The 20922-nt window shown below is 39.3% G+C and overlaps 3 protein-coding genes across 3 annotated transcripts; all 3 read right to left on the bottom strand.

The window, feature by feature from the left end:
* Nucleotides 1-996: 996 nt before the first annotated feature.
* sft2d2a (SFT2 domain containing 2a) lies at nucleotides 997-4347 on the bottom strand. The gene is made up of 8 exons (XM_069149961.1): nucleotides 4190-4347; nucleotides 4021-4110; nucleotides 3689-3774; nucleotides 3425-3506; nucleotides 2210-2245; nucleotides 2052-2110; nucleotides 1946-1975; nucleotides 997-1838 (listed from the first exon to the last, which is right to left on the bottom strand). The coding sequence occupies exons 1-8, from the start codon at nucleotides 4253-4255 to the stop codon at nucleotides 1799-1801; spliced, it is 489 nt and encodes a 162-aa protein (XP_069006062.1). The 5' UTR covers nucleotides 4256-4347; the 3' UTR covers nucleotides 997-1798.
* Nucleotides 4348-4780: 433 nt separating this feature from the next.
* Nucleotides 4781-10380, bottom strand: tmem45a (transmembrane protein 45a). The gene is made up of 6 exons (XM_069149962.1): nucleotides 10182-10380; nucleotides 8122-8329; nucleotides 7729-7941; nucleotides 6359-6543; nucleotides 6126-6268; nucleotides 4781-5976 (listed from the first exon to the last, which is right to left on the bottom strand). Exons 2-6 carry the CDS (start codon nucleotides 8315-8317, stop codon nucleotides 5880-5882), a joined length of 834 nt encoding a protein of 277 aa, XP_069006063.1. The 5' UTR covers nucleotides 8318-8329; nucleotides 10182-10380; the 3' UTR covers nucleotides 4781-5879.
* A 3616-nt stretch (nucleotides 10381-13996) lies between these two features.
* lnp1 (leukemia NUP98 fusion partner 1) lies at nucleotides 13997-19126 on the bottom strand. Its single transcript, XM_069150792.1, has 4 exons — nucleotides 18971-19126; nucleotides 16471-16707; nucleotides 15841-15939; nucleotides 13997-14133 (listed from the first exon to the last, which is right to left on the bottom strand). The coding sequence occupies exons 1-4, from the start codon at nucleotides 19124-19126 to the stop codon at nucleotides 14026-14028; spliced, it is 600 nt and encodes a 199-aa protein (XP_069006893.1). The 3' UTR covers nucleotides 13997-14025.
* Nucleotides 19127-20922: the final 1796 nt, after the last annotated feature.

A 20922-nucleotide genomic window follows, 5' to 3' on the forward strand; every position in this document is an offset into this window, starting at 1 on the left:
TGTTGGTTATCAGTGTGAGTTCATTTCCCATACGCAATTTGTTTTTGAGGTCACCCTCCAACCTTCGGCGGGACTCGAACTCCCGCCCACATGTCTTCCTTTCTTTCTCTGAAGACCGCTGGACGATCTTCAGCGCTGAAGATCAAACATCGGCAGAGAAAGTGGAACAGGAACAGAGTTCACACAGAGTCCAGTACTGCAGCCGTGCAGAGGAGGATGTGGAGGCAGACGGAGGTTTGTTATGACGAAGATTCACTTCACCTACAGTCGGAGGTACAAAGAGTCAATCAGCTTGTTTCCTGCTGATGAAGGTGGATCACACGTGACTGCAGCTTCTTATTTTCTCATCTAACAGGCAGGTTAGCTCATCTGGTGAAGGTGCTACTTCGTCAAGGTCGGGATTGATGGTTGAAATTGCAACTTGTACTGTTGATGGTGATAATTTATAAGTGACCAGACAAAGAAAGGATTCGGACGCCACTTTTTTTTCCTCCAGGAGAGGATGGCGGTGCAAGGTTGGGGGCTCAGGGCCTGCCTGGGGCTGTATTTGGTGACGTTTAATCAATTGCTGAGCTGCAGTGGGAGGTTACTGTTACTTCAGAAAATATCCTCCGGACTTGACTTGATTTGAGTCATACAGCTCAAGCTTCCTATTTACCTCAGATAAACTTTGGACTCTGGCTTTTTGTCCTACATCACACTAAAACTGATTTGGGAACAGATCTGTTTGGGGACAGGAACAGGAATACCAGCACAAACCAAAACCTGTTAAGATGTTCAAATGGGCCCCTGATAATTTATCTCAACTTGTCTCATTTATGCACACCTATAAATATGCAATGTTGTACAAATACACACAAGTCAGATAGAAAAAAGAATTGTTTGGATGCAACCATTAGTAATGAACGTTTTTGTTCCAGGTCGACCCATATTATTAGATGGATTAATAGCAGAGTTCACTAATAGTTGGTAAGAAAGATAATGACAAACACAGGCCCCAGCATGAACAGGTGTCTTTGTATTTCTGTGCAATCCCTTCAACATAAAGTTTTCTTGATATTTTTTCTCTGGAAAGGAGATTCATTTAAAAGTGAAACACTAAAACACAAGATTTTACTAAATAACAGACAAAAACAATTTAACCTCATAAAGAAGTGTTTTTGTAAAATTCAAAATAGCTTTAAAACTGTAAAAATTAACAATGGTTAAAATGTATAACTCCCATAGAAACTATCAGGAGCCACAGTCTAACTCTGCTTGCTATTAGAACAGTGATCTGTGACTTGTCTTTAAATATACAGTAATTTGTGATAAGCCAACCTTTGTGCAGTGTTAGTGACTTGTTTTAAGACCAAGATATTTGTGTTTAACATAAATATTGTTCAGATTATTGATAACAATTGATCAAAGAAAAGACTCACGGAAATACGGTACATGCTGAAACCTGCACTTTCTTCACTAGCATATATCCTCTATATGACACAGTCATGTGTTGCTTTACAAAACCTTTAAAATTGTGATTTATTACAAATATAAAGAAAGCACACAATTATTCAAATCAGTTTCATTTGGAAGGTACAGTTCTAAAAATCAATCAGTTAATTAATGAAACATAAAAAGACAACAGAAACATCTTTGGAGATTTTCCTCCTGTAAACAGAGGTGGCCGTGCAGCAGAAGAGTCCCAGACTCTCTGAAGCAGAATCACAAGGAGGCTGTTTCAGTAACTTAAAGAAGAGACCTGCCGCTTTCTTTAAAAACACGTCATCCAGCCGGATCCGTCGCCACAAACACAGGCTCACTTCACGCAGACAGCCACCAACTTCATGATGGCCTCCCTGGAAAGTAATTTACATGAATCAGACACAGAGACAGGCTTTGAATGACACTTTGATACTCAATGTTTCTGCAGACGGTTTGTATAAATAGTACTAAAATGACAAACCTCGCCCACGGGATGTATGACAGACTGTACCTGCAAACAAAACACATTTTATGTCACAAATTAACAGTAATTTATCAGTTCAAATTCACAAGGAATAGTGACTCACCATGAAAATGATAAGATTTGCAAGACGCAAAATAACAAAGCAAGTCCAATGTTCTTCCACTGTGAGGAAAGAAAACAAGATCGCTGTGAAAGACTGAAGTTAAAACATTCTACAAATTAGCTGCTAACACAGAAAATAGTGAGAAGTGATTCACTCACCCAGAAGGCTGCGCAGAGAGTCAACACGAGGCAGGTCTGGAGCAAGAACGGGACAAATGCAATCAACAACACTGTCTTCTAGAGAATGGACACTGATTTATGGCCTTTCATTAAAAAAACAAATAAAGGGAATCATGCTCATAATATATATATACATATATATATATATATATATATTGCATTCTTAGTCTTTTATTCGGTTCATTGAGATTTTCCATTTTTACTGCCAGAAAGCAGATGGAACATTGTGTTTGCTTTTGTTGCACATTTTCAAGTTTTTTCCCAAGAAAATATATAACTATGACTGTTTGTATGCAGGTGGGGGTCTTCATATTTAATACTGACCACAGGTAAGGAGTCACATCCATCCTGTTCACACCAGGGCAGAGCCATATCAGATTATTGGGTGTGACTGTACCAATGTAGTGTAAAATTTGAAGTTGCAAAACTTTCTTACAGTTTGACACCTGAGCTGTACATTTAAAAATAATTTCTTGAGCTTGGATAAGGTGCATTATAATGTCATGTTCCAAGCACATTTAAAGCACATCCTCCTCCCCTACAGTACAGTCCTCACACTGCTGCTTTAAGATCATGATAAAGACACCTTTGACAGCAATGCATGTTTTAAGAATAGACTGTTGCAAATATTCATTGTTCATCTTGTTTATGATCTTCCTACCCTAATTTAGCACTTAATCCATAATCATTGTCAAGTTTAATGTTTTAATATTGCTTTAAGCCAAGTGTTATGTATGCTAGAGAGAAAGGATATCTTAAGTTATATGATAAGTACTGGAACAAATCTGGGAAAAACAAGCTGACAACTTTCTATAATTCAATATATAGGTTTTTTTGCCCCTCTCTATGAAACACACCTTTATACGATACTTTTTTAAAGTCTTCAAACCACTGTGGTTCTAGTAAACTTTAAATTCTAAGTAGTATATTTACTTCTTATCACCTCAACTCATATGATAAAAGTAACACAGTCCATCTTTTGTTATCAAACATTTTTTATGACTTTTGTGCCCCTCATATGATTGTGCTCGAGTACGCTACCTGAGTATACAAGGATCACTCCGTTTTTAGTCAACCTGAATGTCAAAACAGTTTCCTCATTCATTTTCTTCAGGAAGTCAGTGAATGAGGCCAGATACATTTACAGGGTTAAAAGCCTTCTGAATGAAAAATACGTTATTTAAGTGCACTTACAATCATAATGGCGGTGGCCAAGGCTCTTGTTTTGTCACACATCCTTCTCAGCTGCTTGACTGGCCCCATCAGAAACATTGTGCTGTTGGGCAAAATAAAAATGTGTAAAAATGTCTTTTTAAATGTGTCTTCAATATGTCCCCATCAATACTAAATATAATAGATAGTCTTCCTTAAAATAAACCCATCAATTTCTTCATCAGCTGTTTACATGTAACTTTTTTCATGCAAGGTGTTGTTGTTGTTGTTGTTGTTGGAACTGACCTGCCCAGAGCAGCTACGTTTCCAAATGTGTAAAAGACGACGAAGAGAATGAGCCCAATCTTGGGGATAAAGAGCATACACACTCCCTGCAAGACACACATGAAGGCAGGTGATTCTTGACCTGGTGGATCACATGTAATGTTTCATCTGTGAGCTGCAGTCGGCGCGTGAAGGCAGGACGAGTTAGTGCTGCCAAATGAATTAACATCTTCAACATTCCTCAGAGCAAGAAGAACCAGTAAGTCCACCTCAGCTCTCCCTGTAGGCTTCCTCATTGTGGGGAGCAACAGAACATCGTTGTAGAAATGATCATAAATAAATGAGATAATTACCAAAACTGTGCACGCGGCTCCCACCACGAAGCAGGCGATGAATCCCTTCAAACGTGTACCCCAGGCCAGAGTCGAGGCTTCATTCACATTCTGCATCAGGAGAGGTTTGAGTTCATGATCAGTTAAGAGACCCAGCTGGGATCACACTTTAGTAAAAGTTTAGTTTTACCTGTAAAATGGTCCGGTCATTACTGCTTGCCTCTTCACCGCTTAAAACCGATTTTAATTTATCCATGGCCGAAGATCCTTTAAAGCCGACTGGATTGATAAATAGCCTGATTTGTTTCCTGGACTGACAGAAAGTTTGTCGGGTTTCCTTAAATATGTGTGGCTTGACAACAACGTCACGTGGTAGCCGGCAGTGAGCCGGAGGAGCTGTCAGTACCTCACCTGGCCAGGAGGGGGACTTCATGTTAGTCACACCTGAGTAGAGGAGCAGCAGAGGTCCCACTCTGATTTTTGTTTTGCTTTCAGCCATGAGAATCAATTTTACTGCACAAATGGGGAAAAGTTGACCAAAGCAAGCAGGCAACTTTAAATAAATTATTTTTGAAAACTACAATGTTTTACTTTACTTGTAATAATGATAAGATCTAAAATAATTACTTATTTTAGATCAATCCTACATCATGTCTGGTAGCATACGTATGTTTATCTCATTCGTTGTTTATCACTCAAAAAATAAATAATCAGGGTCTCTTTTGATGGTGGCATAATTTTTATGCAACGATACTTTAATTGTGGGGATTTGCTGTTTTTTTCCCCGTATTTTGTGATAATTAATAGAATATCTTTGGCTTTTGAACTGTTAAATCAGATAAACAACACATTTGATTAATATTTTTTCATTATTTTCTGTCATCTTCAACAAACCACCCCGATTGGTATAATCAGAGTAAACCTGCAGAAAAAGTCAATTTCGGTCTTGAAGCAACAGTCACACACACACACACACACACACACACACACACACACACACACACGCACGGCCTCCTTTTTAAGCATGGAGTGTTACATCATATTTAACATAGAAGATCTTTACTCAAGCCTGTTGCCAGTAGATGTGTAATCCGTTGTCCTGCCCTGACAAAATCAAGTCTGTAGGAACAATTTATCAACTTTAGGATACTTTTACTGCATCCTTTAGATGATTATGTGATTCATGAATGATAATAACATTTATAGGGACATGTAAACATTGATTTTGTTCATGTCTCTCAGCAAAGCATGAATTCTACATAACTTTTCAAGTGACAGAAAAGTGTATGATGCTTACTATAAACTCTGGGTTGAGAAACATACGTCATAAAGAATAAGCAACAACAATACATTTGGTGTCAAATAGAAAAATATAAATATTTAAAATGGATTAATAGAATTTTTATGCTTTGGCATTTGGGTTTGACTCATAAGTGTGACATTATGATACAACAACAAAACAGTCATAAAAAAATGTAGATACGTGCTTTCCAGAAATATAAGTTATATGATTGTTTTGACCACAATATGGCACTACTGAACACCAAAATGATGAGTCATAAAAACCTTACTCTTATATGTTCATGTCCACTTGTACTGTATGTGCAAATTAATAACAAAAATATGACAGTAAATGAAAAGTATGAAGTCACTGTACAATAAAAAGCAACGAACAATGAGAGTTTGGATAGTGGGGATTTACAGCTGATTTGATAAAGCAGACGTAGAGATATATTTCTATCCAGAAATCACGTCCATATCCCTTTTCTGTCTGCGTGCCTTTATTCTAGTCGCACTGCTGCCACTGAGACAGCGAGCATCACATCCCTGATTTAACTGTGATATTCATGAGCCACAATGTCGGTGCACAGCAGTCCTCTTCATAAAATCTCATCTTCGGACTCTGGATCCTGCTCTCTGGTCTTCAGGAGTCCCATTTCCATTGGAGGAGTCCTCTTCAATCTGGAGCGCACCACGCTGAAGGGAGAAGGTACAACAAATACCAGAGTCAAACGTAACGTAAACTGTTGTAAGGGAGCGCTAGTGGAAGTACTCAAGTTGATGGATGAAATCTGTAAGATTTCCAGGACAAATAAACACGCAGCAGATGTGGAGCAGGTTCTCACCAGCTGACGGTGCAGTAGAGCACGCTCACGACAAGCATGGCGAAGGCGAGGTGCCACGAGTAACACATGGTAACGAACATCATGTTGTTGTGATCATCCAGGTCCCACTTTGGGCCACGAGGAGGGTACAGAACAAAACCTATCTGTGGCCAAAGAGAAGGGGATGTCAGGAGTTTAATGTACAGGTACTACCATGAACTTCTGTTTATATATCGGCACCTGTTCGGATTTACCTCCCAGAACCAGCTTCCCTGCAGGATCGTGAGGGTGCAGCGCAGCAGCTCCAGGATGATGTTACCTCGGTGGAAGACCTCCAGGAAGGCAACAACAGCGTCGCCAAAGATGGCATAGAGAAGGAGCTGGTGCACATGGACATCCAGCATGCTCCTGCCGTGGAGGTGGTACAGGAAAATAAATCCTGAAAGCAAAAAAAACAAAAACAAAAAAACGCATGAAAGGCATCAATGTAAAATATGTTTTAATGCATTTATTGTCATTATTGTCAAATGGCATCTTCACTGCATTTAAGTTTTTCATCCCAAGTTACAGCCGTATATTCATGTGCCAATCTAAGATGCCTGAGCTACTAAACTATAGCCTTCTAAAACGTAAGATATACTCTGTCCATGGTATAAATCAGTGGGTCTCAACCTGAGGTAATTGCACCTTTGAAGGTACATCTGCAATTACCAGGGGACACCTGCAAATATGTTAAAAAAAAAACCACACAGACATTTCTATTTGCATATAAACTGTATATCGACGTATTCAGTTAGCTGTAACTTGAACATCACAAGTAAGAGTGGACAGTCTGTAAAAAAATCAAATGATCAGAGAATCTTGCTAAAAGTAGTTCGTAAATGATTGAAAACTCATAGTTGATGGTATTCAAAGTGCAGTTCAAAAAGTCAGATAAAAGTTATGGATATATGGTTAAACTGGTTAGTAATGGCTGTATACTTGAAATAGCTAAGTGATTAATATAGATTTAAACAAATTACCGTTAGCTATGGATTAATGGTTGAAATAACTCCAGATAGAAAAATGAATGAATAAACAATGGAAGTAGTTATCTAAGAGTGCAATTTAAGGTACTTTTAGCTAACTACTAAAACTATCTTGAAATAAGTAGTAAAGGTAATGGATATACAAATCAGTTAACATTCATTAAAAGTAATGAATAAATAGATGAACAGATGGCTAAGCTGAAATGGTTATCTAAAAGTAAAGGGTAAAGAATTAATAATATAGCTAAAGTTAACAGTTAAAATAAACAGCTAAAAGAAAACAATACATTGAAGTTAGTAGAAAGTAGGCTAATAGATAAATTATCAAAATGCACAGCTTCTGGCAAATACACATGCAAACTTAATAAAACCAAAGTGAACCTTGACAGTTCAAATGGATGAAAAAAATACTGTTAACATCCAGTTAAAATCAATTCAAACAAAGATGATGGGTGGTGATGAACAGGTGGGGATCAGGTGGGGCTGTGGTGGCAAAGGGTGTCTTCAAATAAAAGCTAGAGAATCACTGAACTATGAATAATATCAAAGGGACTGATGATAAAAAAAAAATATACAGTATGTATCGTTCTTCTTACCTTCATTGAAGAAAGCGATAGCCAGCATCAACCTGTCCAGGGCCAGAGGAGCTGCCTCTGTGGTGTGGATGACCAGAGACACAGTCCCAACTAGGCCAAAGAACAGGTACATGGTGGCGTGCTGCCAGTTCATCAGATGCTCCCAGTGTTTCTCTTCAAAGTCGTACAACTGCAGCCGCGGTCCATCCGCTGCGAACTGCTCTGCCAGCATCCCTGAGGAGCACAGCAGAGGACACACTCACATCTCCTTCAGTAAAGACTGAATACATCAGGACTCTGAATTGTCTCGGTGCGTGCTGGACATATGCAGAAGAGTCCTCCGATGCACATTTAAAAGCACGAGTTACGAGGCTTTTTTTTCTCTTTAGCAAAGGAATAGAGAGACCTGCTCACCAACGAAGGAGAAGAAGAGCATAACCGAGCTTTCAATGATCTCCAGGCGTCGCTGTGAGGCTCGGCTGGCCAGTCGAGTGGAACCGATGTTCTTGTTCCTGCGGGTGGCGTACCAGAGAGAGAACTTTCCTGTCCACCAAATCCCAGCTACTAGGAAGAAGCTGCCAGGGAGAGCATGGCCCTTGAAGCTGCCCATGACTCACGACACCTGTAGCACAGGAGGAAAGACATCTATGAGCACCTGTTCTTCACAATTCCATAGTTTTTGAGATTTAATCTACGATCTCCAGACCTGAAAACATGTTTTCTTGTTTTATAACGGAGAATTTCCCACATACTGTTGGATCAAAATAGTTTCCTTGAAATGGTAGTAGGAAATGTATCCACGCATACAAGATAATTTTATCTTATTTACAATTTGGCAGGTATTTTATACCTTGGAAGGAGGAATGGTGATATACTTTTAGACATAAGCAATAAGAAATAAGAATGGAAAAGTGGAGGAGTGTCTGTAATTAAGTTAAACAGCATAATCATACATAATTGGTGTGTGTGTGTGTGTTGGCAACAGCCATTCAGCAGACCTTGTAGAAGGGTGTTTACACGGTGAAGGAAACCTGTACCTTTACAAGTAAAAATGGAAACTAGTTTCTTTACATGCGCTCTTTTATAAAGAGCTCTTTTCTCATTTGGGACATGAAAAGGCGTGCAGCATCATCTGACCGACTACAGGTTCTTCTTGGTAATGATTAATCCTCATTTCCGTGAGAATTAAACCTGCACCTGATTTATATGGGCTGCGGTCTGTGGGTGAAGATCATGCTGTCATCATCTGTGATTTATATTTACACGTTACACAAAAAGAAAAGTCCAGTAAAAGAAAAATATTCCAAATAAAACGGCTGACATTGCAAACCCTTCCACCTCCCTCGCAGTTTAACTGTAAATATGAAGTGACTTTAAAGAGTTGAAAAAAGCTTTACACTTTAGTCCCCTTCAGTAATGATTTGTAAAGTCTCAAAGCAGGAGTAACATCAATCGTGATCAGAGAATATTAATGAGGTGCATGGCTGTACGCTCCTTTGTGATGCAGATGACAGAAAATATTCTGCCCAGCAACAAAGAGAACCTTTTGAAGGAGGACTTTCAATAAAAAACAGATTGTTTGAGATGTTAAACTGAGCTCATCTGTGTCAGACGGCCCTTTGCCTGTTGCAGGCCCTCCAGGCTGAGGAAAACACTTCAGTCGCCATGGCGATCATCCCTCTCTCATGCCACTCGAGTGCCACTGGAAGACCCATCAATGTTTGGCCAATTTACTCACAAAATGAACAACAACATCTCCGCCGTCTTGGTTGCAGGTGTCACTTCTCTATGACAAGGATTTCAGCAAATAAATGAATATTCTAATCAGAGCACAAGGAGGAAGTATCTTCACTCAAGTAATGGAGTAAAGAGAAACTCTGAGGTTTTCCACCTCAGTATGTCCAGCTTGCACTTTACTGCATCTTTATTACTTTACTAACTGACTGCCACGCTTCATTTTAACTTAAACTACCAAACAGAACATGAAATGAAGTTATGGGTAGGGGTATTTTTTTAAATGTGCTGGTTACAGCATGAACTTCCCTCTGGGGAACATTAGACTCTAGTGTTGGATCTGCTGGCCTCACGGATTTAAAGGGGATAGAAATGATGAGGCTTTTTCCATTTAACACATCTCAGCTGTTTGAAAAACAGAGACCGGGCTTTCAAAAACGTTTGTGTTGAGTTAGTTTTTTCTCTGAAATAAGACACACAGACAGTGCTAAGCTTCCTAAACAGTCTCAAACCTTAAGAGCAACTCATTTTGTATTTTTCTGAGGGAGAATTGAACATGAAGAACACAGAATGAAAGTTTTATGGTACATGGAAACTTTTCTACTCTTTTTTATTAGACGTAAAGGCAGTAAGTGTATTAGAAGTGAGAGTGATGCATCTAATAGGCCTGGCTGTAAATCACAGTTACTGTACAGGAAGTCTTGCATTCCTTCATTGTAAAATAAATATGGAGGTCTTACCTAAGTTTGTTTGCCTCTGGATATGAAAAGTTGTTTTAAGTATAGTCACGCAGAAAAATTAAAGCATCTTCATTTTTCCAATCACACAAATTATTTTTCCAAAGGCAGAGAAGAAAGATTTCTGTTCTGTTCGTCAGCGAGACACGAAGCAAACATCTGTAAAATCCTCCGAGTCTGGTTCCCAGCAGCTTCCAGACTGGATCCGTTTCACAACCGTTTTTTTCCCTTTTAATTTTTCCGACTCTAAACAGTTTAGGCTCTCCAATAAACCATCCCATTGGATGGCCGGCGCGAGCGGCGTCACCAGCCCGCACAGTCATTGGCTGAAACTCATGCCAGTCCCACGTGTCCACGTGTGCACTTTCACTCCGCCCGCTGGTGCTTGGCTCCGTCCTCCCTTGCTCGCAGGAAACCGCTGCTTTTCTGTGGCCAGGCAGGCCAGGCCGTGCCGGGACAAGGGCCCCTGCACGTACACAGCAGCTGGGAGGCTTCTTTATCCCTTGACAGGAGGTTTAGTCCGTCCGCTCACTCGTTTAGAAATATAATTTAAGGAGAGGGTTGTCAGCAAACAGCCAGCACAATAAACAGAATACAAATTATCAATTATTTTAACTCGAAAAAAGGAAACACTCTGTCATATGTGGCAGCTTTTACTTAAAACAACCTTAACTAAATGGAGTAATTTACTGAAGGGGTTTTTAATCCGTTCACTTGTGAAGTGTGCAAAAAGATAAAATTGCCTACCTCTTCTGAGAAGGTAAAAGATTTTTCTTTTTAAATTCACAGTACTTAGTTTGTGCAAGACATGGCCTCCTACAATTCAAGATAATACACTGCTTACATTAGTCTAAACAAAAGAGATAGATCCCTCATGTAACCGCTGTGTGTTGACACCAGCTTCTTTGGACCATGTGTTCTGGAACTGCCCAAAAATATCAGATTATTGGAACAAAATCTTCCGGACCTTGTCAAAAATCCTGCAAAGACCGATATACTTGGACCCTATAGGGGGCAATCCTTGCCTTGTTAGATCCTAACATGAATGAAAATAACATGGAAGGTAATATGATTTAATATGTCATCCTACTGGCGAGAAGGTTGATCTTACTCAATTGGAAACAGAAAACTGCTGAGGAAGAAGTGCAAAATCCTTACTTTATGTATTATGTTGGTGGCATTAAAAAGAATAGGTAAACATTTTCACAAGATTGAAACCCTTTACAAGCAGATGATACATTTGTTTGTATCTACTGTGGTCTGGCTCTGTCAAAACATAACAAAATCCATTCACCACTACCTCCAAAGCTGTTTTATCTCAGTTGTTTAATTCATACAAAATTCAAATGGGAAAAACCAAACCCAAAGTAAAGATCCAGTACTCATTACTACACTGTATTTACAGTATGTGCTTCTTAGCTAATTCCATATTCAAAATCTACATGCAACAATCACACAACAAGAGGCGTTGCAACATTGAAACAGGGAGTTACACACATTATCATCTAGACAACTTGCAGTAGACATAATACAAACCGCGTTTCAATTTCTTAAACTCAGGTGCAAGTAATAACATGAGTTACGATGGCACGACTTTGATTGCATCTAAATGGGATGGAGCTGTGCATCGTATTATAACGTACGCCTGTGTTTTTATAGTTCATACAAAATGTCTGTCTTGAGAAAGGTCTGTTGCGATGTTGGCAGTGCTATTATGGGATTCAAACACCTTTTTTTTCAAAGCTGCAGTGTTATAATTTGTATAATGGGAGCATAAGTAAATAAGAAATGATGTGTCATCAGAGAGACAAGTTTGCTTTTGTTGAAAAGAAATCCAAACCACATTTAACGAGGGTGTGTCACATCGGTCACAGGAGAACACAGCAGTCTGTTGGTTCTCCAGAGGACAGTGAACACAGCAGCTGAAGGTTGATGCTCCCAGATAGAGTTTGTTTTGTTCTGAGGATATTACGACATGCTCTTGTTCTGTTTCTTTTGTTCTCATAATGTTCTTCTTAAAGGTTGAATAAAGTTTTTTCTAAAAACATTCAAAAAATATCAAAATTTATTCAAATGTTTTTCATAACATTATCAGAACATTTTGACTTGATTCTTATTGCTGATTCTTTTCGGTAGCATGGTTTGTTCTTTAATGAATTCCAGAGTTTTAGTACTTTAGAGTAGGATAACATTTAAATACATTATACAAATGTTTTGTGGGAACAGTATTCAAATGTTTTTAGTGGGTTTTCGAATGTTTTTAGGGAAAGTTATCAAACCTTTAAGAACAGACTGAAAACATTCCTGGAACATTGTGTCATTTTTAGCTGGGCTGCTACTGGCTTGTTGTGCGCTCATTGTTTAGTGCCACTTCAGCCTTTAAAGCAAAGTTGTTATAAAAAAAGACGGCCACATTAAAATTATACTCAACCCCACAATCTCTACCTACTCTGCAGAACGTAAACAGATTCATGTTGGTTGACCATAAAGCCAAGAATCCTCACAGTAGATTACCGGCATTCACTGATTAGTTATTAAATTGAGATCAGAAATTTTGCAATATGAGCCACATAAGATGAATAAATACTTTATATATACAGGAAGTCAGATTTTGTTGGACTTTTAGTACACGCTGTAAACTATTCGTTTGTGACACAACACAACAGAGATGTTTTAAAGCTCAACAGAGTACAGACAACATTCAATGAGACTTTACATGCAAAATCTTTTACATGCAAAACATTAACATATCGGTAGGGCAGGAAGATGGTGCAGATGGAAGATGAGATATGACTGGTTCAGAAGGAGGAATTAACTTTTTCTAACTTCAGAGAAAAGATCATAATTGCAGGCATTAAACAGGTGATTGCGCAGACTCGCTTTCCGATCAGCAATGCAATTATTAATGAAGCTGTAAGTCTTATCATTTCCGACTATTCTGTTGTCAACACAACATGGACTGATACACAAAAATACAAAATCCCCAAATACACCCGCCACAATTAATTTGAGTGTGGAAATACTCAACATACTACTGATGTTCAGAAAGATATTTATTCTTCAAAACTAGAGAACCTGAAGTAACCATGAAATGTCAAATGTGGTATAAATTTTATAGGTAATCTGCTCAACATCTCATTTAAAATTATAATTTGGGAAAATATCTACTTTATTGATGAGAGTTAGATGGTGAGTTTGACGCCATTCCCGTCTCTGTGTACTAAATATGAAGCTACAGCCAGAAGACGGCCAGCTTAGCTCAGCATAAACACCTGAATCAGGAGCAAACAGCTAGCCAGGCATCATTTGTAATATGTTCAGTGCAATATGGATGTCAAATATTTTTTACTTCCGTCATTCAACCTCTTCCGTTTTGTTGATGTATTGAATTAAGCTCTAGTGATGATGCTGCCTGTCACAGGAAGACTCGTTTCTTATGGTGTTGATTGCATTTGCGTTCGATTTTAAACTTAAAACAAAGAAATTTCGACTTGGAAATGTTCAACCTGAATCAAACGCAGCATGAAGCGCAATAACCAAGAGTTACCAAGAAATATAACAAATTTAGCATATTATTAAAGTCCTCAGAATGTCTGAATAATTTCTTGCATTCATTCAGACAGAACAACCGACTCCTTTATAAATAAACAGTGAGAGACAGCACCAGATAACAGTTCCTCTCTCGTTGGGCAGTTCTTAACTCTCACACAGGGTCCGGGGCCCTCCACGCAGAAGACAGTCAGTAGGTGAGCATGCAGAAGTACCGAGGTTTGGAGACGTGGTGGAGCGCTCGGGGTCAGTGGGTCACATGGGCACGCAAGCATTGCAGGTGTAGGTGCAGGACCGGTTATGGGACTGTGCTGCGGGACGAAGACCAATAGAGGGGCTTTGGCATGGACACGTGGACACGGCATGTGGGACACGTCTGTTTCTTCCATAGCCACTGCTCCATGCACTGAAACACATTTTAAAAGAAGTTATTACCCCCCACTGTGACTATTTTTCACTCAGCTCTAACATTTCTAATTTCTGCAGGTTGTGTTTTTCTTCTCTGACATCAGGAGGTCATTTCCAACATGCTGGCCTGTAAAGGAAGTACAACAGGATCGACACCCAGAGCTGTGAGGACTCCGTTGTTCAAGGAGCCCGGAAAGTTATGAAGCAGGTACAATCCAAAGTAGATTAATTTAAATGTAATGATTTGTTTCCTCATTTATTAACTCTTGAAATAGCCTGCTACAACACAAAATATTAACAGTGAACTTCTGACTGAACACAAAACACTTAATTAAAGCACCGGCAAATCAATCAATATTATATAAGTTGTCTTACAGGCTGTACAACATATAAAGTGACTTAAAGAGAAAGATTTAGCACAGTCGCTGCAGAAACACAAAAATTACATCTCCTGTATAAGTTGAAAATATTCTATTTGTGTGATATTAAAACCATTTGATGAATTTAACCAGGAAGATATTAACTGAGCATTACATGTTTTACGAACTATTGAAGCATGTATTATATATCTCATTTATAAAAGTGGTATTATGTAGAGGCATCCATTCTTTGCCAGTTTTGCTGTACAGCATGTATTTCAGTATGGCAGCAGGTAAATACATGCCTATATAAGCAGGACATTTCCAGTAATTCTTTTTACATATAAACTATTAACCCTTTAAGCTCTAGAGGTCCCCAATTGGGGGCCAGGAAGAAGAGTTAGCAAAACTATTATTAAAATATGGACATATATGCTGATATTTACACATCTGAACAAATCTCACAAGTGTTCCCTTTATTATTAAAAAATATTTTTTATATATAAATTTTTATTGTGGTTGCAGAGATATATTCTTTCTATTATGAGTATGCAATTTTCAAGCAGAGGCCTAAAAAATAGGTGTGTTTTTAAAAGGTTAAAAAGCTTTTTTTTCCTAATAATAATTTCAAACACAATCTCAGGCTTTTTCAGACATTTTAAATGCTTTTATGTAGAAATCCTCAAAAATCTTGACTGTTTATTGGAAGAGTTGTAATAAGGAAAGCTGACAGTGTTTGGATCCAAAGGACAGCTTTAGAGGAGGTGAAGCAGAGTCATGGCCCTGAGCTGCTTTGAACACTTGAATGTCACACTGAATAAAAGTTCAGGAGAGGATCCTGATGTTTGGCTAATGGGTGCGACTCCTCCATCTTTTTTACAGACGAGTTCCCCCCTCCCACAGAATGATATCAACGATGTCTCCGCAGGGAAAGTTGACGACGGAACGTGTACGGCTCCTTCTCCATGGAAACCGGTCCGTCCATAGACTTCCTCCTCTCATCCGAGAGCCTCCTCGCCTGACAAGCCGCCGCCTCGCTGCTGCTGCAGGGCCGACACTGCTCTAATCTCCGAGCCGCCTTCAGCACCCACGAGACGGAGACATCACAGTCAGTAAGTGTCCAGAGAGGAGGACCAGAGAGGAGGACCAGAGAGGAGGACCAGAGTGTCAGAGCGCTCCATGCTTCTACAGAGGTGGGTTTCTGTTTTCATACCAGTTCACATCATGCCTGTCCAGGACTGAGCTGCCGTCATGCACCACAGATCTGATGTGTGACATGCTGGGATCGGAGTGAACACAGTGCAGAGAGGAGACATGCCATAGATCTGACGTGTGTGTTGTCTCACCTCTTTGTGGAAGCGGTGTGTACAGTGAAGCTCTTGAACTCGCCCGCCGTTCTTTCGCATGTCCTCATGACAGATCAGGCACAACTTGTCATCTTCAGTCTGTAAAACACAACATCTGCTTTGTTGTTTCATTCAGCCTTTGACCTAAAGTAAATGTTTTCTATGTAGTATTTAATATGTTTACATTAGCAATGTTGTCTAATGTTGCATTGTAGAGTGCAAGTACGGTGACTCCAAGTAAATTAAAGCAAAACAATTTTAATTATAGAGAGTAATCCAAGATTACAAGAAAAAACAAAACCGTTAAAAAAAATATTAAATGTCACATGATCAAAATATAAATGAAATCTAGCCATTTTATGAAATTTGAAAAACTGTACTTTTTTCTGAAAGTCCTGATAATATCAATGTTTAAAATAAGCTTTTAGGTTGTGTTATGCAGTTCAATAGCCCTTTTAATACTCTCTAAGATCTCTGTAATCTTTAAGAGCTTCATAAAACGTTGTTGGAGAAAGTCAGAGGACACCAAATCTGTTTGAGTTAACTGGATGATCTATAACACTGTGAGCTAGTACAAAAACCAGTCAGAAATGGTTATCCTTTAATGAACTTTATAGTACTGCTGCTCACCAGAGACATGGTCCTCTTATCATCGAGGTTAAGTCTCTTCTCAAATGACTCTGTGAGCTCCGGGATGGTGGAGATGCGGAGGGCTGTCTTTGGTCGGCTTTGGTCGTCCGAGGAGGCCCGTCGAGCTCTCTGGTGGGGCAGGACCTCCCCCTTCTCCTCCCTGGTTTTGACATGGCTGGGTGTGGGTGCCATCGCCACCACGTGGAGCCTGTTTAACTTCATGGCATCCAGCTGGGACTGTGGATCACACAATTGCCACAATTCTTGTCGTCACTGATTCAAACTTAGCAGACATGAAGACAGTGATGTGATATTTTCATGTGGTAGCTGAAAGTTTTAAGAGTGGTTGTGAGAAGTTTAAAACAGAGAGACGACCATGCTGAGCTTTTGTGTGTGAGTGAGGTTAATCACTCGCTCACCAATAACCTTAAGTAACATGATAGCAAAGCTCCTCCGGTGGATCTGTATTGGCTGAAACACGAACTTTCATGCTGACAGACGTCAACATTTTTAACAGAGCTGCATTATTTGGGCCATCAGTGCTTCGTTTTACACCATGTGGAGGCCGACTTATATGTTCACTTGTTTTATCTCCTCTTAGCTACTTTAGTTTCACGTAAGTTGCCGGTGATCTGTGAGGTTTTCCTTTGGCTTCTAAAAAATTAAAACTCAAGACTTCAAAAAAATCTAAAATTAAGTGCAACTCAAGTCACATGATAATGTGTCATCGGCACTACTAAATAAATGACCAAAAATGTTGACGTTTAGAAACTCCATCCATCACGAGACATTGCAACATCCCAGGAAATTCAACCTTCGTCAGTGAAATGAATACAGGATATAAAAACATCAAATTTAGTTACGAACACACGTTGTTGCTTGTCTCTTCACTAGTACAGCTTAAAAGTACAAAATGTACTTTTACGTTTTGGTAAATATCCACGTTGATAAATTGTCCCTCTCTATGAGCTACAAGTGTGCTGCTGTGTAGCTGGCGTTGACTTCTGACCTCCCTCTGGCAGGAGGCTGCAAACAAAGTAGAACACTGTTGTATGGAGAACGTGGCTGCTGTTTGTAAGATCTTTGACAGGCAACAGCCCGCAACTGAAAACACAGCAGATCCAGTATCTTCATAAAATATTTTATTTCTGAGAAGAGGGTTTGTTAGTTTGTTTGTTTGTTTGAGCTGGAGAAAGATTAAAATCTGTAAAAACTTTCATACTGTAGACATCAACATGGAAACAGAACAAAGACCAGACTCACAACCAGGTCTGCGTTCATTGTGTTCACGAGGACCAGGTCGTATCTGTTAGACAAACACAAGCGGCGCCACTTTTCTGAGGTTAGTAAGCGTGACAGATTCACTGAGAGAGACAGGACGCCCATTACTGATATAATGAAAATGGATACAGCATTTGTTGTGCCTCATTTCTGTTGGATCAGATTTGGTAGAGTTGCAGTTGAGAGCAAGTCACAGTTTTGATTTGATGGAGGTTAAATTGTCCGCTTTTGCTGGAGTTTTTTCAGATCTCACTCTGGCTTGGTGATGGAGACGCACTCTGCGTTGTATTTCAAAGTTTCCCCAAATGTCCCTTATCTACAGAGCCCAAGTGTGTTCATTTTGGCCTCAAAGCTTTGCTGCATTTACTGACTGATTTTGGGATGTTTTTTAGTCATTGTAATCAGAGTGAGGTAGTGAACTGACTCTAAAGTTAGCATGTGGCAGAGCATTTGCAACATTTGACCACAGTGATGTAAAATAATAGAGGACACTAAAGGCAGGTGGTTAGTTATAACAATATCTGAAACCAGTTTTGTTACTTAAAGCATTACTAGTTATGTATTTTGCAGGCTTTTATGTAACAGTACAGAAAGAAACAAACTTTTTTCTGTTGTTTAGCACAAGTATACAATCAGCTGTAAACACCATATTTAACTGCATCTTTGTGTGTGTTTGAGTCTCTATGATGTGGATGCGTCACGTACTCGTGCATCAGCCGACGTTATTGATGTGAAACGTGTGGAGACAAATCGCAGGTCAGGATATCCTGTTACTTAACAGGATAACAGATCTACATAACATACTTAGTCCTCATACCAACATGTGTGACGAGTGTATAGATGTATTAACCTTCTGTCATTGCCTGTCAAATATAAAGATAACCATGCTTTATTTTATTCTTTTTCAGCTTTATTACTTGAATAAAGTGTTCATAGATTTTATAAATGTTCCATACTGACATATTGGATGTTGATTAGTTGAGGTGCATTTTTTGTTTTGTTTTGTTTTTTGTAATTCTTCTCTAAATGTGGTTGTGTCAACAAGTTTACATCAGTTTAAAAAAGGCTTCAATATTTGGCAGACATGGTTTAAAGAGCTGGCAGTACCTAATTATGTAAGTGTTTATCTTCTGCTTATATGTCAGTGCAAATATAAACTAAACACTTAAGAGCTGAAACGGTCACATGCATGGATCTGTTAAATACAGGTGGTCCTTACCACAGTCGGGAGGGATGCTCTTCGATCACCGTGTGTTTTCGCAGGCCCTCTGAAGCTGCGTTTTCTCTCTCTGGAGTGTCCAGCTTCTGTTCCGTGACCCCAGTAACTGCTCATCCATTTGGTGAAGTTACCATCATCATCGTCGTCATTGTCCATAAGGATCGCAGGCAGGAGCCTGAGAGACATGGTGGGGCTGTGCAGGGAGCCTCCTGGTGCAGCACGTCCCGGTGCAACAGATGAAAGTGGGATCCCAGCTCAGAGAGTAAAGACGGCACCGAGCTGACCTACTAAGTATGTAGCTGACTGTCTGCTCTACCACACAACGCTGTCCCACACGGCAAATGTAACTTACTTCGTTTAGATGCCTCTCGTGCCCCGTGCACAGCTCCTCTAGTTGTGTTATTCTTGGATGATCCAAAAATAAATGAAAAAGCTTTTGCTCAGGTCTTTAAATAAGTGAATCCCCCATAATCTATTTAACGTCGCTGGGAGAAAGTAAAAATGGAGGTGACGGGAATAAACAGTGAGGCGGGAGTCGTGGAGCTGCGACGCTGGGTGGGCGATGTGACCGCTGCTTTTAATCTTTCCATTACAGTCATGGGCCTGGGGGCAGACAACTGAAACTCCAATTTCCCCATACTTTCCACTCGCTGAGTACATCAAACCTGTCAATAATTATGGAGTGAGGGCAGCTCTGTCTACTGTGTGCTGAGAGCCTGGGGGCCTGTGTGATACAGGACAGAGGCGAAGCATCTTTTCATATTACACAGTCATTTTGTTGTTGTTGTTGTTGTGTTGCGCTCTTTAATCAAAGAATGGACTAATATAAGAACAACTTGACAAGAAACAATTGTGGTACAGAAGCACATCTGCACATTGACTTGTACTGCACCATAAGGAGTTTTTCTCTGGTCAGGTTGATACAGTAGCACACAAATTAAATCGCAGGTACAGTTTATACACTGTGCAGTAAATATCTGAGTAAGAAAAACTGATATTAGTGTACATAATAGGTTTTTAGTTTGCACACAGAAGCACAATTATAACATAGGAATAACGTATAAACGGCAAAGTAGATATGAGAAAGGAAACCACTTTACAAAAGCACATTTCAGGTGGAAAACTTTGCATATGTGTATTAGTTACTCCACATAGAGTCCAAGGAAATCATACTTAAAGCTGGTTGTTTCAGTGGAGAGTGAAATTGAAATTTGGACACAAACCAAATCTTCCTCCACTCCTTCACAAACTGAAAGGGTCAAAATGCTGCTAATCATCTCAACGGTTTAAATCAGATGTCAAATCTGGTCAAGCACTGTTGTGAGACGTTCATGCTGCTTGTAATGTAAATCTGCTCTCTCCTGAAAATGAGATTACAGTAATCTGTCTTTAGCCTATAATAAGGGGCAGTTAAGGTTCCACCTGGAGACAAATGGAAAAAAATAAGATACTCTAATGTTTAAATTTCAATGCAAATAATCCTTAATTTTTCAATTACTGGGAAAAAAAAAAAGTATACAAAAGTATTACAAAAATACTTTGAAACCTGATTCTGCTAGTTTATAAGTAGACGAAACCATAGCAACAGCAGCTACAATCTTTTTTTTTTTACCTGCATTAACTTCAATTAATCAGATAAAATGATCTAACTGGAATAATTTGGTGCATTCATGTATTCTTTCTGTAAAGATTTACATTTTCAAAGTACTCGCTGTCTCCGTTTATTTTCAGAGCATGTCTCAGTGGTCACAGGTTAACAAACTTATATGGTGGCAGCAGCGAACAGTAAGCGCCAGGAGGTGCTAACAATAGCAGGCACATTACAAAGAATTAACAATAGACAGATCAGACATCTGTAGTTGAACCTTTATCCGTACAACGTTTTCACCTTCTTAAAGCAACATCAGCTCAGTGACTGTAGTGTTTCACTGCAGCTACACACGCCACATGTA

This window comes from Embiotoca jacksoni, unplaced genomic scaffold, assembly GCF_022577435.1.
Source record: "Embiotoca jacksoni isolate LCO1_2020_lvr unplaced genomic scaffold, fEmbJac1.0.p SCAF_16, whole genome shotgun sequence".
In the NCBI taxonomy this organism is placed as follows: domain Eukaryota; kingdom Metazoa; phylum Chordata; class Actinopteri; family Embiotocidae; genus Embiotoca; species Embiotoca jacksoni.

Bases quoted from the DNA above. Each gene is read 5' to 3' on its own strand.
- sft2d2a (XM_069149961.1), bottom strand. From the start codon at position 4,255: ATGGATAAATTAAAATCGGTTTTAAGCGGTGAAGAGGCAAGCAGTAAT. The intron at 4,111-4,189 runs GTAAAACTAAAC...CTCCTGATGCAG, and splicing joins ATGACCGGACCATTTTACAG to AATGTGAATGAAGCCTCGAC. The intron at 3,775-4,020 runs GTAATTATCTCA...TGTGTCTTGCAG, and splicing joins GAGCCGCGTGCACAGTTTTG to GGAGTGTGTATGCTCTTTAT.
- tmem45a (XM_069149962.1), bottom strand. From the start codon at position 8,317: ATGGGCAGCTTCAAGGGCCATGCTCTCCCTGGCAGCTTCTTCCTAGTA. The intron at 7,942-8,121 runs GTGAGCAGGTCT...TGTGCTCCTCAG, and splicing joins GCTCTTCTTCTCCTTCGTTG to GGATGCTGGCAGAGCAGTTC. The intron at 6,269-6,358 runs GTAAATCCGAAC...CTTTGGCCACAG, and splicing joins AGGGAAGCTGGTTCTGGGAG to ATAGGTTTTGTTCTGTACCC.
- lnp1 (XM_069150792.1), bottom strand. From the start codon at position 19,126: ATGGACAATGACGACGATGATGATGGTAACTTCACCAAATGGATGAGC. The intron at 16,708-18,970 runs GTAAGGACCACC...TGTGATCCACAG, and splicing joins GAGCATCCCTCCCGACTGTG to TCCCAGCTGGATGCCATGAA. The intron at 14,134-15,840 runs GTGAGACAACAC...AATGTGTTTCAG, and splicing joins CACACCGCTTCCACAAAGAG to TGCATGGAGCAGTGGCTATG.